The sequence below is a fragment of the Nanorana parkeri genome, unplaced genomic scaffold (genome assembly GCF_000935625.1).
Source record: "Nanorana parkeri isolate BGI_ZX_2015 unplaced genomic scaffold, ASM93562v1 scaffold1298, whole genome shotgun sequence".
NCBI lineage: Eukaryota > Metazoa > Chordata > Amphibia > Anura > Dicroglossidae > Nanorana > Nanorana parkeri.
In genome coordinates, this window is record NW_017307566.1 from 376,776 (window position 1) to 393,933 (window position 17,158).

General features: G+C 39.5%; 1 protein-coding gene across 1 annotated transcript in view; it reads left to right on the forward strand.

The window, feature by feature from the left end:
* The window catches only part of LOC108797573 (golgin subfamily B member 1-like), a 70,777-nt gene that overhangs the window by 43,922 nt on the left and 9,697 nt on the right, over positions 1 to 17,158 (forward strand). Inside the window, exons 19-23 of the mRNA XM_018569188.1 lie at positions 380 to 548; positions 2,282 to 2,386; positions 3,274 to 13,455; positions 15,720 to 15,871; positions 16,228 to 16,372. Coding sequence (XP_018424690.1) covers positions 380 to 548; positions 2,282 to 2,386; positions 3,274 to 13,455; positions 15,720 to 15,871; positions 16,228 to 16,372 — 10,753 coding nt within the window. The remainder of the gene's footprint in view (positions 1 to 379; positions 549 to 2,281; positions 2,387 to 3,273; positions 13,456 to 15,719; positions 15,872 to 16,227; positions 16,373 to 17,158) is intronic.

Here is a 17,158-nt window from a genome sequence, read left to right on the forward strand (position 1 = left end):
TCATGCTCTCAGTACTTCTTTGCTACAAGACCGATGCATGCTCGTGGTAGGAGGGATTTTCCTGGGCTGGCCTACAGATTGGTTTACCAGAATCCAGTAGGCAGCAGTATATCCCAAAGGCAGCCTGTAGGCAGCAGTATATCCCAAATTCCTGTAGGCAGCAGTATATCCCAAAGGTTAAAGTTTTCCTGTATCCCTCAATGGACTCCAAGAAAAGAATTTTACGGTGAGTCAAAATCATCATCTTTTTTTTTTCAGAGGAGGTCTGAAATGTCAGCCTCCCTTCTTCTTCAGGATATGTCTCCTTAAAGACTTGCTCTCTTGTTGGTAACCTCCGTACAATTACACAAAAACCTAAACGTGTATTTTATTTTCTTAGTTTGGCCAACAGGAATGCGTTTCTTGAAAATGCTATTGTGGAAAAAGAGCAAACTATCCTGGAAGCAACATCGCGGCTAGATCAGCTGGGAGCAGTGTGGAAAGCTTTGCAAGAAAAAGAGACCATAAACAAGGAACTACTGGAGAAGCTGGATCAGTCTGAGCATCAGGTCAGCCAGATGTTACATTTATGGGGGTCATTCCACCTTTATAGTCCCTCTGTATACTCTGAACTTTCTCTTATCTTTATACTGTTATGCTGCAATTTTCTTAGACAGTGTTGTAGTTCCATAGGTAATCATTTAAACCCGGTCAATGTATACATGAACTTATTAATTATGCAGACATGAAGCACCCTTATTTATTTCACGATCATCAATAGTGGTTCACCCCGGCTTGTCAAATTATAAAATAGAACTACAGACCTCATCTGCGGACAGGTCTGCACTTTTGCTATTGCACTTCTCACTGTGAGTGAGCAGCATTTACATCCTGGCTGTCTGGTGAAAATATTACTTGTTCCAGCTAAAAAGAATGCCCATCTGGGGCCTAAAGTGACACTAAACTCAGGCGAGAAATCTTAAAAATCCTGTTATGTACCCTAACTCATAACAACATTGGACCATTTGTGTTTCACTCAGCTGTAGATCCTCAAATCATCTCTGAATTGGTGCTGACACTGTCCTTCCTTCTGGAGGGTTGCTACTTTTGTTCCCCATGGTCCCTGTGTGTGTTGTAAAGTAGCCACTGCTCCAAGCTCACTCCCATGATGGACTACAATCTCATGTTTAGTTTACTAATGTGTATTGAGATTGTAGTCTATCACAGGAGCGAGCTTGGAGAGGTGGATACTTTACAACACACACAGGGACCATGGGGAACAAAAGTAGCCCCTCTCCAGAAGGAAGGACCGTGTCGGCACCAGAGATGATTTGAGAAGATTTACAGCCGAGTGATAAATTAAAGGAGAACTAATGGGGCCAGGGCTTTTCCCCATAGTTCTCCTAACGGTAACGGGAGGACACAAACTAGCGTCCTCCCGTCACCCAAAGCTCAGTATACCGCGAGCTACAGCTCGCGGTATACTGAGACACCGCAGCCGGGACGGATCCCGACCTTACTGTCTGGATCCACCCAGCTGCGTGAGTAACAGCTGGCTCTGCCTATCTAGAGGCAGAGCCAGCTGTACCCGCCCCCTCCCCCGTCCGTTCCGCCAGTCAGCGCTGGAGGATCGGACAGGGGAGGGGGGAATCCCTGCAGGGAGCAGTGAGTGACAGTCACGGCTCTCTGCAGGGACAGGATCGGGAAGTGAGCGAGCGACGGTATGTGTTCGCTCATTTCTCGATCTATTGAGCCGACCTGTGGTAGTTTCATTGTCACAGGTCAGCTAGAACTATGAGGCTGAGGGATTTTCACTCACCTCATAGTTCTCCTTCAAGGTAAATTTTTCCCCCCAATAATTAAGGTATTTAAATGCATTTTTAAGGTTTAACTGAGTCAAGTGTCACTTTAGGTCTTGAGTTTGGGGCAGAGACGAAAGAGCATGCAACAATGCATGCATCATAAATGGGCTTTATTGTGTCTACAGAGGTATAAAGGGCACCTAATTGATTTTTTTTTTTTCTTCCCCCATGGCCAGCAGTGTGCCGTAACAAAACACAAGAATAACGGCATGTATGGGATATACCTTTTTTTTTTTTTTTAAAGCTAGAATTAATCTTGCTAAGCTTTGGGTCCTCTGTTGAAGTAGATTCTTCACTTATTCATCTGTAAAATTTGCTCAAGAATGGATTATATTGGAATATAGTTTTCAGAAATGGCAGCACTCATATTTCTCTCATGGATTAATTTAAACATTTGTTCGTTTTTTATTTTAATGACTCACTTCATTTTAATTTAACAGCTTGAAGAGGTCAAAAGGAAGCAAAGGGCATTGGACGCTGAAAACTCAGCATTAAAACAGTCCAACAGTGAGCTCAATGAGAAGGTGACTGCATTCAAAGAGAGGGTAAGCCTTACATTTTACTTGGGGATGATAATTGCACTGTATAGTACATAACTGTTAAATAAGTTCTGGTAGACTCCGTAATATTAATAGGCTTGACATTAGCTCAGCCTTTAAAATGGCTGCCAGCATGTTGCTTAGGTGACTGTTTTGTTGGTTTTACCAATAAAGGCGTGTCAAGGGACACCGTTCGTCTGTATCTAGAGACTACTTATCTGGAAGCAAGAAAAATGTACATCCAAGTAAAGAGATCAGTATTAGTACTGTGAATGGTATTCTAATTCAGGGGTACACATGCTGTGAGTTTGAACTCCAAATGGAGTCGCAACCCTCCAAACATTGCTTATGACATTAACTTTCCTAAAATGTATGGTGGTGATTGATTACAACGTACGTTTTTTTGTTTTGTTTTTTCTATTGCGGTCCGTGCCCCTGCTGGGGAGAGTTACCCTCTCTATTTGTCCTGATGACCATTGTTACTGAGATAGTAAGTGGTGGGAAATCCAACATTTTACAGTTGTCACTGCAACAAGATGTGAGGGATAATCTTCTAATGGGGACACCTGTTCCAGTGACATCTGCCTAAGAGTGGAATGTCCCGTGCTTTGTAGAGATTTCCACTTCCTGATGTATCTTTAGAACAGGATGTGTAGGGAAATTTCTACAACAGTACACAGACAGCAAGGAGCAAACTTTCTATACTCTTTCCAAAACTTTAAAAAAATGTGTTGTCTATACATAAACTTTAAGATGTGTCTGAAGTCCCAGAGCAATAATAAATGAACTGTAGGAGAACCAGTGTATAGAAGGTGAAGTAAACCATTGTTTTTTAATTAGACAAGCTGCTGTAGTAGACCTTTAACTAGTGTTTGTTCTCCGGACACTTTCAGGTACTAATTCAAGATTCATCCTTGGAAAAGCTGCAAGTTGACCTTGATCAAACTAACGAGGATCTTGATCGTCTTAATTCAAGTCATCTAGAGGAGCGATCCCAACTTATTTATGATCTGCAAAGATGCGAGAGGGAGATGGATGTTCTCAAGGAGCTTTTACAGGAAAAAGACAAGGAAATGTCCGCTCTGTCGGTCACTCTGACAGAATATTCTGAGCAGATTACCGTGTTAAAGGAAACAATTGACTTTAAAGATGGGCAGATGAGAGAGATGTCGGATGCCCTAGTGAAAATAGAGAGAGCGCATCACCTTATAAAAGAGGCCCAAACATTGGACGTCCACGAGACGAGCACTAAGATCTCCATGCTGACCGAACATCTCAGTGAAATGGATGAGGAATTAAATAAAGCTAAAAGCCTCAACGAGAGCAAAACTAAAGAAGCTGAAGAGCTAATTAGGCAGATCAATGAAAATGGAATAACAATTAAGAATCTTCGTCAAGAGATACAGACACAGTCAGTTACACACAATAACCATGTATCTGAGAGCTCTGTACAGATTGCATCGTTTAAAGAACAAATGAATGCATCTGCTGTAAGACTCAGTGAAACAGAATCAAAATACAAAAAGGAAATTGAAAGCTTGAAGTTGCAGTTAGAGAACGATCACTCCGAGAAAGCTAGACTGGAAACCTTGCTGGAGGAAAAGAGCAGTAAGGAGCAGAGTTTTGAAAACGAGTTAAAAGCTACAAAGGAACAATACAACCACTTGTTTTCCGATATGTCAAAGAAAGATGAAGAAGTAAAACGGTTATCAAAACATCTCACAGAGCAGAAAGACCTTTGTGATAAGCTGAGTCAAGAATTGTCTGATAGGCAAGATGATGTGTCGTCTTTAAAGAAGAAGATTGAAACTCTGGCGCAAGAACAGGAGAACTTAGTTAAAGCTCTCCAAGAAAAAACACTGGATTTTCAGAAGCAGATTGATGAGAAGTCTGAAATAATTAAAACACTGCATTCAGAAAAGAAAGATTTGCAAGCACAATGTAAAGTCGTTGAAACTTCCATTTCAGATAAGGAATCATGCATTCAACTTCACGTGAACTCCATTGAACAATTAGGTATACAAATTCAAGGCTTAGAAGATCAAAATCAACGCTTGTGCAACGAGAAGGAAAATTTACTGACACAGGTCAGCCAGAAAGACTCAGACATCACTCACTTGAATCAGACCTTAAATGATTTCCAGACCAAACTGGCAGAGACAGAGCGTCAGCTGGCTGAAGAGTGTAAAAATATTTCCATACTGTCAGGTGCTAAGGAAGAATTGCTTGCAAGAATTGAACAAATTTCAACTCAGAGTTCCAAAAATGACAGCAGTTTTGGAGAACAGCTAAAAGAGAGGGAAAAGGAATGCCTTGGCTTAAAGAGTCAGTTACATGAAGAGCTGGAGTTGTCCCATAAGTTACAGAATCAAATACAGTCTCTTGAAAAGGATCTAGAGGAAGCTCAGAGGTGCTTTCATGAAAAAGATGATAATCTCAAGGTCACGATGGCAAACTATAACACGGCATGTGAAAATGTGAAACAACAAGAAGAGGCAAATGGTCTCTTGCAAAAGCAAATGGAAGAATTAACCAAAGCTGTAGAAAATGAAAGGAAGGCACTGCAAGAGAGGGATGTGTTGCTTTCTACGCAGAATACACAATTGGAGGCCTTGAATTCCAACTTGGAGAAGCTACAGAAAGAAGAACAGAGTCTTAAAGAGACTAATGTAAAACTTGCAGAGGACATAGAAGGATTAAATAGAGCAATGACCAAGCTCCAAGAGGAGGTCAACCATAGAACTGAAGAAAATACAACACTGAGAGAAAGATTAGAGATGAGTAATAAGGATGTTGAAAAGTTAACACTAGACAGAGACTCCTCTTTGTTGTCTATATCGAGTCTAGAAAGTCAGTGTCATGCCCTCCAGTCACAAGTGGTTCACCATCAATCAGTTGTAGCCTCCTTAACACAGCAAGTAAACTCATTAATCTCCGAAAAGGAAAAAATGAATTCCGACATTGAGTTGCTAAATGCCGCTATGTCCAGTAAGTTGGAAGAGATCAATGTTCTCAGTTCACATTTATCAGAACAGGGCCATACTATCTTATCTCTGAAGGATCAGATTGACACAATCCAACTTGAGAAGCAGTCTCTGCTTTGTGGTGTGGCAGAGAAGGATGCCTTGCTTTCCCAGAAAGAAGAATTATTCCAGCAGGTTGAGAAGAAACTGGAAGGAGAAGGTTACTATTTACAGACTATCTCTGCTTTGCAAAATGAGCTACAGAGTTCACGCTCTGAAAACGCTCTACTGCTGCAGAAAATTAAAGACCAAGAGCAGGAGATGCAGAGATTGAGGCAGCAGATACAACTGTTGAAAGATAAAAATGAGGAAGCAGAGTTATTAAAAACACAGCTGTCTGAACATATGGAGATAATTTCTAACCTTCATTCTCAGATGAAAAATCTGAGAGACAACCTAGATGAACTCAATAATGCTTTAACCAAAAAAGATGAATGTTTGAAGGAAAAGGTAGACAGTTATGTCAATCTGAAAACTCAGTTTTCTGAGATTCAAGACTCTTTGGAAGAGCAGAAAGCCCACGTTGAAGAGTTAATTCTGGAAAACACACAGTATAAGGCGTCTATGTCAGAAAAAGATTTGGCAATCAGAAATTCATTAATAGAGTGTGATGCCTTAAAACAGAAGCTAACTGATAATGAGGGACAATGCAATATGTTGATTCAGCAGATTGCAGATTTAGAGGAAGTCAATAGAAAACAGAACAATGAGTTAAATGAGTTGAAGGTTTCTATAAAAGAACAGGAAACTTCCCTTTTAGGAAAGCAAGAATTGTTAAATACTCAATTAGAGGAGCAGACAAAATTAGTGTCGCATCTCCAGAATTCCGTGCACGAGCTTAATAACACAATCAAAGATCTTCAGCAGTCCGTTGTCGACAAAGAAAACACGGTGCAGAATTTGCAGGAAAAACACACTTCCCTTTATGATCACAAACAAGAGCTTGCAGAATCTCTTCTCAAAAAAGAAAACGACATTTCTAAACTTCTAAGCACTGTAGATGAAAAGGATGCTAGGCTTCAAGTATTGGAAAGCAATGTTCAAGCCTTTACTAGTGAGGTCAGTCTGCTAAGAGAAGAGCTAGACAAAGGTAATTCTAATGCCAAAAGTATATTGGACACACTCCGAATGAAAGATGAAGTCATATCTCAGCATCAGAAAGCAGTGGAAGTCTTAAAAGCAGAACTGGAAAAACTGAAAACGGATTACAAAGAGACCCAAATCCAGTTTCATGCATTAACACAAGAAAAAGAGGAAAGCCGCTCGTTAAGCCACAACCTTCAGGAAAAATGTAATTTACAGAGCCGACTTATTGAAAACTTTAAGCACGATGTGGAAAGTTTAAATTCTGAGGTAATACAAGCTCGGAATATGGCTGCATTTGAGATGGAACAGTTCCAACATCAACTAGAGACTGTAAAGCGGGAAAGGCTGCATCTGGAAGCAACGTTGCAGATGTCACAAGCAGAAAAAGACAAATCATTGTTCACCTTAGAAAAGCAGCTATTTGAAAAAGCAGAAAATATAAAGCAACTTGAAGAAAAGCTTGGGCTTCAACTGAGGGAATCAGAAGAACGTATTAGCTCAGACGCAGGAGTGCTGTATCAGCTGAAGTCCGACAAAGCAGATCTTCAGAAGCAGGTTAGTGGACAAGATGAAGAAATCCATGCTTTGAAAGTCTGTCTAGAAACCGTAGAATGCAAGCTTAGTGATCAGAAGCAACAATCAGAAAAAGAGTATGAAAGAATAAATGAGCAAAATGCAGTACTTAAAGAACAGATCAGCAGCTTAGACAATAATCAGAAAGTAAAGGAGAACGAAGTACAAGGTTTGCTGAGAGACTTAAGTTTTGTAGAGGAACAGTTATGCGTTTTAAGTGATGAGAAAAGTTCAGAATACAATTCATTAAACCAGCAGTTGAGTTACAGTGGCAAGGTAGAAACACTTTCTTCAATGTTGTCTAAGGCTTTGGACTACAAGTCAAAAGTGGCAGAATTAATGAAGCTGCTTGAGGCAAGAGACCAAGATCTTGAGAATAAATCTGAAGCAATTGTTACCTTTGAGAAGGAAAGTAAAAATTTGCAAGCAGAGTTGCAAAAAATTAAAGAAGAAAAACTTGGCAGTGATTATGCTGTGGGTGAACTGGCAGCTGCTAAGGAAGCCTTATCCCTACAGCAAAATATCATAAAAGAAAAGGAGGAGGTTTTGGCACAGATGGGCAGAGATATTGTAAGTTTGCAGGAAGAAATAAGGTTCGCTAAGGAAGAACTGCAAAAAAGTCAATTTACAGTGAATGAAGAGAAAGCTAAAGCCCTGGAGCTTGCAGAAGAGGTCAAAATGAAAAACTTGCTTTCTCAGAATTTAAACCTGCAGCTCAGCCAACAGAAAGAGTTAATTTCCACAATAAGTGACCAAGTAAAGGAAAAAGATTCTTCTCTGATGCAGGTAATGGAATCAATGTCAAATGAAATGGTCAAATTCTCAGCTGAGAAAAGTGCTTTGAATATAGAACTTCAGAACTTGCAGTCTGAGAAAGGTTCTTGCCTCCTGCAAATATCTGAACTTTCGGAGAAGCTCCAGGCTTATGAACTGAAGTTCCAGCAGTCTGAACAGATGCTTGCAGATAAAGAACTAATCCTTTGCAATTTATCTAATGAGAAGGACCTCCAGTTGGAGAAATTTAATAAAGAAAGGGAAAATTTGAAAAGGAAGCTGCAGGCAGCTTTAGTCATTCGAAAAGATTTAATGCAAAAACTCGAGAAGCTGGAGAAAAGCAAGCAAGATGATTTAAACGTTGAACAGTTAAAAATGGTGGATCTTGAGAAGACTGTTGAAGAGTTAAACTGCAGAGTGAAGACCATTGTAAGGGAGAATGAAGATTTACAGACTCAAATGAAGCTTTCAAAGCAACAGATTCTAGAGAGAGATGCACAAAGAAGTGAGCTTTGCAGTGTTCTCTCAGAAAAGGAACATCTTGTGATAGAACTCCAAAATGTGTTAACTGAATTACAGCAGGGTTTCTCTGAGAAAGAAAGCTTGTGTCAGGAATATATGAAAACCATGCAGGAAAAAGAACACAGCTTTTCTCAGGCTAAAAACACATTAAAAGAAAAACTTAAGACTTTAGAGGAAGAAAATTCTCATCTAGTGGAGAATCTAGAAAACCTTAAATCCTGCCTTGAAAAGGCTCAGGGAAAGTTAGACTCTCCTGTTACCTCTCACCAAGTGTCGGCAAATCAATCACCTGCTGCTAGTACCTCAGGCACTCCAGAATCTGGTTCTATTGAGGTATCATTTGCACCTACAGAAAACACAATCGTTCATAACAATGTCCATGCTTCACTTTTATGCACCCAAGGAAATGTGGAGAGTAAAAAAAAACATGCTGCTCTGTTAGAAAGTCTTAGCAGGAGTGTAAAAGAGTTTGAACTGTTACAGAAAGCACATGCAGAGTTGCAGGTTGCTTACAAGACAAAATGTGCAGAGTACGAGGAACAAAGAGAGCAAGCGCTTTCTCTTCAAAACCAAATTGACGCACAGGAAGCACTGGTCTTTCAAAAAGAATTGGAGCTGGCCGACAAAGACAAGCAAGTAGGTCAACTAAAGCAGAACATTGAAGAGGTTTCTAATAAATTAGAGAATATCAGGAATTATGAAAATGCAAATTCTGAATTAGAGGCACGTCTCCATGAGAAGGATGAAGAGTTGCTAAAGATAAGCTCTGAACAAATACAATTATTGAGTGAAATACAGTTATTGAAAAATGAAATAAAGAATCTGTCCTATGATGTGGAACAAAGGCAAGAAGAAATTGGTTACTTAAAGACTGCAAAAGAGTCTCAGTCAATGGATCTAGAAAAAATTGAAACTGTGAAAGAAAGTATGAAAAATGAGATTGGCGTGTTACAGAAGGAGGTTGAGGCCTTCAGAAACATGAATGAAAGTGCTGAGTTGACTGTTCAGCAGTTAGCCAAAGAAAGGGATATGTATCTTAAAGATTGCCAGGTGCACAAGTTAGATGTAACCAAACTTAAGAATGATCTTGAAGTAAAAGTCTTTGAACTGTTAGAAAAAGATAAAGACATTTCTATTTTAAAAGATACCCTCCAAATGAATGTACAAGCATCTGCAGAGGAGATAGAAAAACTGTGCAGGCAATTAGAGGAGCGCAAGGAGGAAGCAAATAAATTGCGCACTGATTATGACCAAATGAAAGAAGAGCTGGAAGAATGCCTTTCCAAGTTAGAAAAGGCACACGTGGAAATATCCGATTTTAGAACAAAACTAATGGACTCTAGAAAAGAAGAAGAAATAGTTATACAATCAAAGAACCCCGATCTTAATCAAGTAGTTCCTGAAACAAAACCTGCTTTGGATAACCTACAAGGAACAAGAGAGTTTGCTCAGCTCACATGTGAAGATTGTTTAAGAAAGCAAAAAATTATTGAGGAATTTGAGAGTCAAGTTATAAAAACAAAACAAGCCATGGAAGATCTTACTGAGGAACACAAGAGAAACATGTCAGAAAAGTCTAGCTCCAAAGAGCAAATCCAAAGAAAGCTCCAGGCAGCATTGATGTCCCGCAAAGACTTACTAAAAGAAAACAAAGCACTGAAGCATATTGTTGAATCTCTTAATCTTGAAGTAGATGGACATAAGCATTCTCTTGAGGAAATTCAAGAAAAGCATGCATTGAAAATTGCCTTACTCGTCAATAAAAACAAGGACCTCCTCTCTAAAAATGAAAGACTCTTACTGGACAATGAGAATCTTTCTGCTGCTTGTGAAAGCCTTAAATCTACAATGGAGTCAATTGTCCAGGAAAAAGAAGCATTTTCCTTCCAACTATATTCTCTTAAAGATTCACAGACCGTTGAGTTGACAGGATGGAAAGCCAAGCATGGGGAGTTAAATAAGGAGTATGAGTCTCTGTTGCAGGCATATGAAAATGTAAGTGATGAAATTGATAAGATGAGGCAAGTCATAGACATGACAAAGAAAGAAAAGCATGACATTTTAATTAAGATTCATGACTTTCAGAATGAAAATGGAGTCTTGTCAAGGCAGATTGAAGAGAATGGTGATGACATTATCAAACTTGGAACCATGATAGAATCCAAAGATGCGGAAATAAAACAACTGAAACAAGAAGTAGATAGTGTAACGGTGGAGAAGGCCTCTCGGTTTGATGACGTAACTGAGAAGAATCAGCAACTTCTAGAAGAAAATAGATATTTACAAGAAACTTGTGACAACCTAAAGTTATGTCTTGAAAATAAGGAAAAAGAAAACGATAGCCTATTTATTATTAAAACTGCCCTGGATAAATTGCAAGTGGACATGAACATGTACAAGTCTGATATGGAGATTAAAATTTCAGAAATGAGTTCTGAAAACGAAGTGTTATTGAAAAAGATCACAGAGCTGAGCATTAAACTAGAGGAGACGGAGCAAAGCCTCGTGACGGTTGAAACTGAGAGGGACAGCCTTTTAGAAAAAGTAAGGTCTTCTGAAGTTTTGTTTACTCAAGATAAGGAAGCCGTGCAGAAATTAGAACGTGACCTAAGTAACATGCAGCTCGAAAAGATGAACCTGGAGGAGAAAGTAAAAATTTTGGAGGATGACAAGACACTTTTGCTAGATGAGATTGAAAATATACAGGAGCAGTTCTTTACAGTGAAGAATGAAAGAGAAAGTATGGAGACGGAATTGCTTAAAGCTGTTAAAAACAACAGTTTGCTCTCTGATAAATTTAAGTCTCTCCAGGCACAAACCAATGTTCTTAGCCAGCAGGTTGAACATCTCAGGAGTGAGAAAAACAATATTATGCGTGAGAGAGAAGAGCAGCAGTTACAAGCGCTTCGAGACTTAGAGGAGAAAGTGAAATCGGCTCAGGATGATGATAGAGGAACGCAAAGCAAATCAAAAGAATTGCAAGAACTTCTCAAAGAGAAGCAACAAGAGATTAATCAACTTCAGCACGATTCAATACGATTTCAGGAGCTAATAATAGATCTTGAAAGCACTATTAAGGGATCCAACAGCCAAAATGAAATTCTTAAGAAAGAGCTTGAACATACATCAGCCCAGTTAACGCAAGCAAGGAATGATGTCTTGTCACTGAACAAAGAACTCTCAGCTAAGGAAAATGACAATAGTCAGATAACCAAGCTTGGAGAATTTAGGGAGATCAATGGTAAATGGATAGTCGATAATCCAGCTCAAAATGAGGATAGAAAAAACATGTCGGCAGTAACTGCGGGCTCTGGTGGGATCACCATGTCTCTCAATAATGTAGTTCATGGAAGCCCTTCAAACAGAAATAATCAAGATTGTGGTGTAGAAGCATACACTAATGGTGTAAAAAGAGGGGTGGAAGAGCCTGAACCAGTTTCTCAGTCCAGAGCTGAAGCCCAGCCAACATTTAAACCTGCACAGGTTTCTCACCAGCAGATGTCGGAAAGCCCAAGAGATGAATTGAAGACTTTGCAAACTGTTCTGTCAAACAAAGAAGAAGAACTTCGACAACTGAGATTAAAATTTGAGAAAATTAGGGCAGATGTCCAGAAACACGTTGTCCTTTCTCAGCATATGAAGCAAATTATCAATAATAAAGATAAGGAGATATCACTGTTGATTTCTGAAAAGGATGGCGGAGTATCCAGTTACTTAGAAGAAATACAAAGCCGGTATAGGAAGCAAGAAGGAGAATATGAGCAGCGTTTATCTAGTCTCCAAGCACAGAAAGAAAAGTCTGACATGAAATGTCAGAAGCTAGAAAAAGACCTGCAGAATCTTCAAGCGACTTATGAAAAAGCTCTTCATGACAAACTCTTGCTATCAAATGAAATTGAAGCTTTTAGAAAATCCATGTGTTCTTTGCAAACTGATAGAGACCAGCTATGTTCAGAATTACAGAGCATACATCAACGCGATGAGTTAGCACTTAGTCAAAAAGACAATATTATCATCTCCACCTCTGCTGAAAACAATGCCCTGAAAGCACAACTCAGAAATGTTTTAAATCGGGTGGATGACCTCAATGCTGAGAATGCCATGCTGGGTGCGCAACTTATTCGGTATAGAGAAGACCTTAACCAAGTGCTGTCTCTAAAAGACCACCAGTTAAAAGAGCTGCTGAGACAGAAACTAGACCACATCAAGAATTTAGAACAAGAGAAGTGTGACCTTGAAAAGCTAAACAGAGAGTTACAAAATGCATCTGCAGCACTACAAAGCTCCACCGAGGCCCTAGAGTTGGAAAACTGGAAACTGATTTCCAAAGTCAAAGACCAGGAAGATCTCATTGCTACAATCAACAAAGAGAAAATTATTTTTGAAACCAGTCAGCATAAGGATTACCAAAACTCTGCTGATCGCCAAATTAAGGACTTAGAGGACAAATTTAACCACAATATTGTGGCCTTTGGGCAAAACACTTTTCTTTTGGGTGGTGATAGCAGTAAGATGGCAGAAAAGACAGAAAAGACTTATTCAGACATTTTACTTGAGAACAAAGAATTTAGATCTCAGATTGAGTCTTTTAGGAATGCAATGGCTGCCTTACAGAACAATCGAGATTCCTTGATAGATGACTTTAAAGAGCTGCAGTGGAGGTATGCTTCCGAACTAAAATCGGAAAAGATCCGTGGTGATAAGCTGGAGAGACAGCTCCGTGATTTTAAGTTCCAGCTTTACAGCCTGCTGAAAAAGAACTCTTTAGTTGATGAAGCGGAACTTGCTGCTGAAAACCAGATAACAGTAGATCAGCTGGTTGCTGAAATAGATTCCGTGTGTAACCTTTTAGCAAACAGGGCATCGGAAATCACCAGGCTGTCATCGGATTGTGCTGCCTACATGCAACAGGTTGATGCTTTCTCCAAGGCCATGGCAAGTCTACAACATGATCGAGAGAGACTATTACAGCAGCTCAAGGAACCCACCATAGTTCGAGAGTCCAAGCAAGGCACCGCTTCTGTTAATCAGTTTCCTGAGTTCTTGGAATCGGATTACCTTGCCACAAATGGATCACAGCCTGATAAGTTAACTCTGGTATGTTTTATCCCTAAGGATGTGTTTTTTCGTTTTGTGTTGCTAACAAAGTTGTCTGGAAACTTTGTTTTTGTAGTTTGTGCCATTTGCTGTTGCATGAACTGTTTTGTTGTGGCATGCAGATATCACAGCATTAATTCATAGGATTCCCACTTCAAATCTCCTAAGAAGGGATACAGACAAAGAGAAAGTTTTCCTAGGTTTGGCTACTAGTGCGATGCATATATGGTGAAGAGTCTTTTTAATTTGAAAGGAGAAAAGGAAATTATTGCTATATGATTAATTGTGTGTGCTAAAGCGAGATAAATATTTAGCTAGAAATTGGCTAAGTATAAAATATTGCGTGTTAGTCATTTATACTTTACACTTGCTGCCAACTGGTAGTTCCCCAAGGAGGTCTCAGAGAGCACCTTTTGTTCCAAACAGAGACCTGAATGACTAACGTTTTATTAGTGCTTTTAACACAGTCTACCAAAAACCATAAAGCTAGCAGTGGGCTTTTCTTTTCTATAAGACACTTTGTCATATATACCTAGTTATAAATATATATTTGTGAACTTCAGATTTTATACATCATCAGAAAGTATTTAAAACTGACCAGCAACTGTTTATAGTGTCCCTCTTTCCTTCATCTTCAAATGCCATCTCTGTCAGTCTGTTCATGGCCAAGTGTGCATGCTCATAAAAATGTTTTTGGTTAGCCACATAAAAATGATTCTGTCTATCTTTGTGCATGGCACGTAAACTGCAAGTATGCTGAAAACTAATATTTGATTTATGATTTGTTGGTAACCATTGTGGAATGACACTTAAAGCCACTCTGTTGATTGGGTAAAAAAAAAAAATTAACATGCCAACTACAAAAGATGAGGTTATATACTCTCCTGTCCCACAGCTCTTTCCTTCAACCTTCACTCTCTTGGAGAGCCGTGGCTTTTTTTTTTTTTTCATGTCCAACTCTTGAGAATGTTGGATTTCTGGTCCCCTGCTGCATGCCGTGGTTCCCATCACCGCCCTCTATATCACTACACCACCCAGTAGTGACGAGGTGTTCAAAAAAGGAACCATTGCCCACAAAAGGGGACGGAGACATCCAATGCACATGAAAGCCTTGAATATGGAGATTTTTCAGGCGGTTGTAGCTCTTGAATAAAGTCAAGATCAAAGGAACAGGCAGCACTTGAGGAGTGTGTATAAACTGTTTATAAACACTTCCATTTCCATGTGTTCCATTGTTTTTTTAACCTGGTGACAGACTCCCTTTAAATAAAATGCTTGGAGAAATGTGAGACACCTGTAGGTGATTGATCCAACCAAACACATACCCAGCACTGACCGTTTTGGGTAGACTGCAATTTTAAACTCTAGCTCCAGTCAAAACGTATATATTTTTTAAGTGTGTCTAAAGCCAAAAATGTTATTGAGAAGTTAGAACCCTTGGCAGACTCTGGGGATATTTACCCTCTTTGTTTGCCCTGGAGACGATAGTCATTGGGACTGAGTGATGGAAGGAATGGAACATCTTCCTATACAGACACCTGTTATAGTGACAGCTATCTAAGAGGTGATTTCCATGACTTTGGAGAGATCTCCTCTCACTCCCTGTTGTGTCTACAGGACAGGTAAAACTCCCCAATGGGCTTTAAGAAAAAAAAAACGGACAGGGATTTTAGCCATTCCCTACTTCATCCAAAATGTTAAGGAGTTTTCACTTTACATTTTGTATATAGCGGGAAAGAGAGAGGACTCTTTTTTTCCTTTGGGGAGATTGCACCTAATTCCATGAATTGACGACACCAGGACAAGAAATGATGGGTACAGCAATGACATGGACAGGTAAACATGGGCAACCTCTCAGAGGCGAAAAACCTTTTTGGTTATCTTTTTTCTTTTTTCCACAAGTGATTTCTGTTCACTTTTTGTTCCTCTGATGGGTGATCACACTAACGGGAAGTGAGTGTAAATCTCCCAATTGTGGAAAAAGTAAAAGAGACCCAATAGATTTCTTACCCTTAACCTTTTCCAGAGTTGGACTTGTTTTGTTTTTTTTCTTTGGCTGGTCCTTGGTGTCATTGACTATCTTGCCTACTATTGCCCTTATGTTGATCAGCTCAGGCATATAAGAGTGGAGTAGGTCTCGTTTCCCTGGATAATGCAGGATGGTAGATATCTTATTCCACTTCTCTGGCTGCACTGGCTAACAAGCTTAGTCTTTTTTTTAAATAAATTAAATATAAAGTTTAATGCTGGTTTTCTTTCATTAGGTGGCAGAGACAATGAAGAGTTCAGCGGCTGAGTCCCTAAAACTGAGGAAAAAAGTACAGGAGTTGGAGAGACTATTACAGGACGCCGAATCTTTACAAGGGAAATTGGAGAAAGAAATCAAAGCCCATCAGTGTGAGCTGGCTGAACTGAGGTATGTATTTTTATATTATCTACGTGAGAGTATTCTGAATCGGAAATGTCAATACCCATTTACAAATGACTTTCAATGAGAGTAAAAAAATTTGCGTGCAAGTCTGTCGTCTTCACATCTGTTCCTCAAGTCCACCCGCGTTGCATGTTTTTGAAGGGCCGTTTGACTCAAAACTGATATAGTTTGGTGGATGCTGGAGAGTTAAATCCCCTGACAGTCTCTTCTACTTCTTCGGGAGTCTATTGGTGAGCTCTCCACAGTATATGTGGCTGCCAGGATCACTGTGCTCTGATTCCACCACTAAACAAACAAGAGTGTTATGTATTCATATTATCTTATGATTTACTCTGTTTTAGGTCTGAAAAAAATGTCCAGGCAGCTGAAGTGCAATCTCTTCATCTTCAGTTTAATAACATTCTTGCTGAAAAAGACCGGCGGATTGCAGATTTGCAGAAACATCAAGAAACTTCAGTATTGAGCAGTGTGTTATTTGGAGCAAAGGTGAGATTTAAGACCTTAAGGGTTTCTCTAAAGTAGCTCAAAACCCAATCACCAATCACTATAATCTCATATAAGATTTTACATGGTAATGTCATTTCAAAAGGTGTTTTCAGTATTTGTTTTTAATCTGCCGTTTTCATTACAATAATACTTAGTGATCCGGCCACCATCGTAAACGACTTGTCTTAAAACGGAGCGTTTGAGTTGTCATCTGCCATATTTGCTCTTGCTGGAAAATAAAAGCGGCAGTGTGGACACCCCTTGCGCAGACATGGTCCACTATTATCGATCCCTAAGCTGACGTGCAGCCAACCCTGGAGTGAGTGCAGGTAGACAGGAAGCACTGAGCTACAAAAAAAAGGATTTAAAAAAAGAAAAAAACTTAAATACCATATTTTATTATAAAAGGCATTTTTTCCCCACAATGCTATAGCAGCCTAAATATGATCCAGTTAGGATTTAGACCGACTTTAATAACAATTAAATCATGAGCCTAATGCAGTGCACTGAAAATCACACCGCTATTGTCCTGTTTGCACTTTAAAAACCCAATTGAGGTTTCAGTAGGAATGCTGCATATACATTCCGTGTGCAGCAAAATAAGATCCCAGAGTCTCACCATTCTTTTACTATGTAAAGCATGGCCAATAAGAGTAGAAAATGCTGTGCCCAGTACTATGCTGCAAAGGAGGACTCTGCGTTGAAGTATCAGTCTCTATGCAGTGGTCTGACATGCCCCTCATCTTGCTGGGTCAAAGCTATTGCATAAGCATAAGCCTTGCTGAT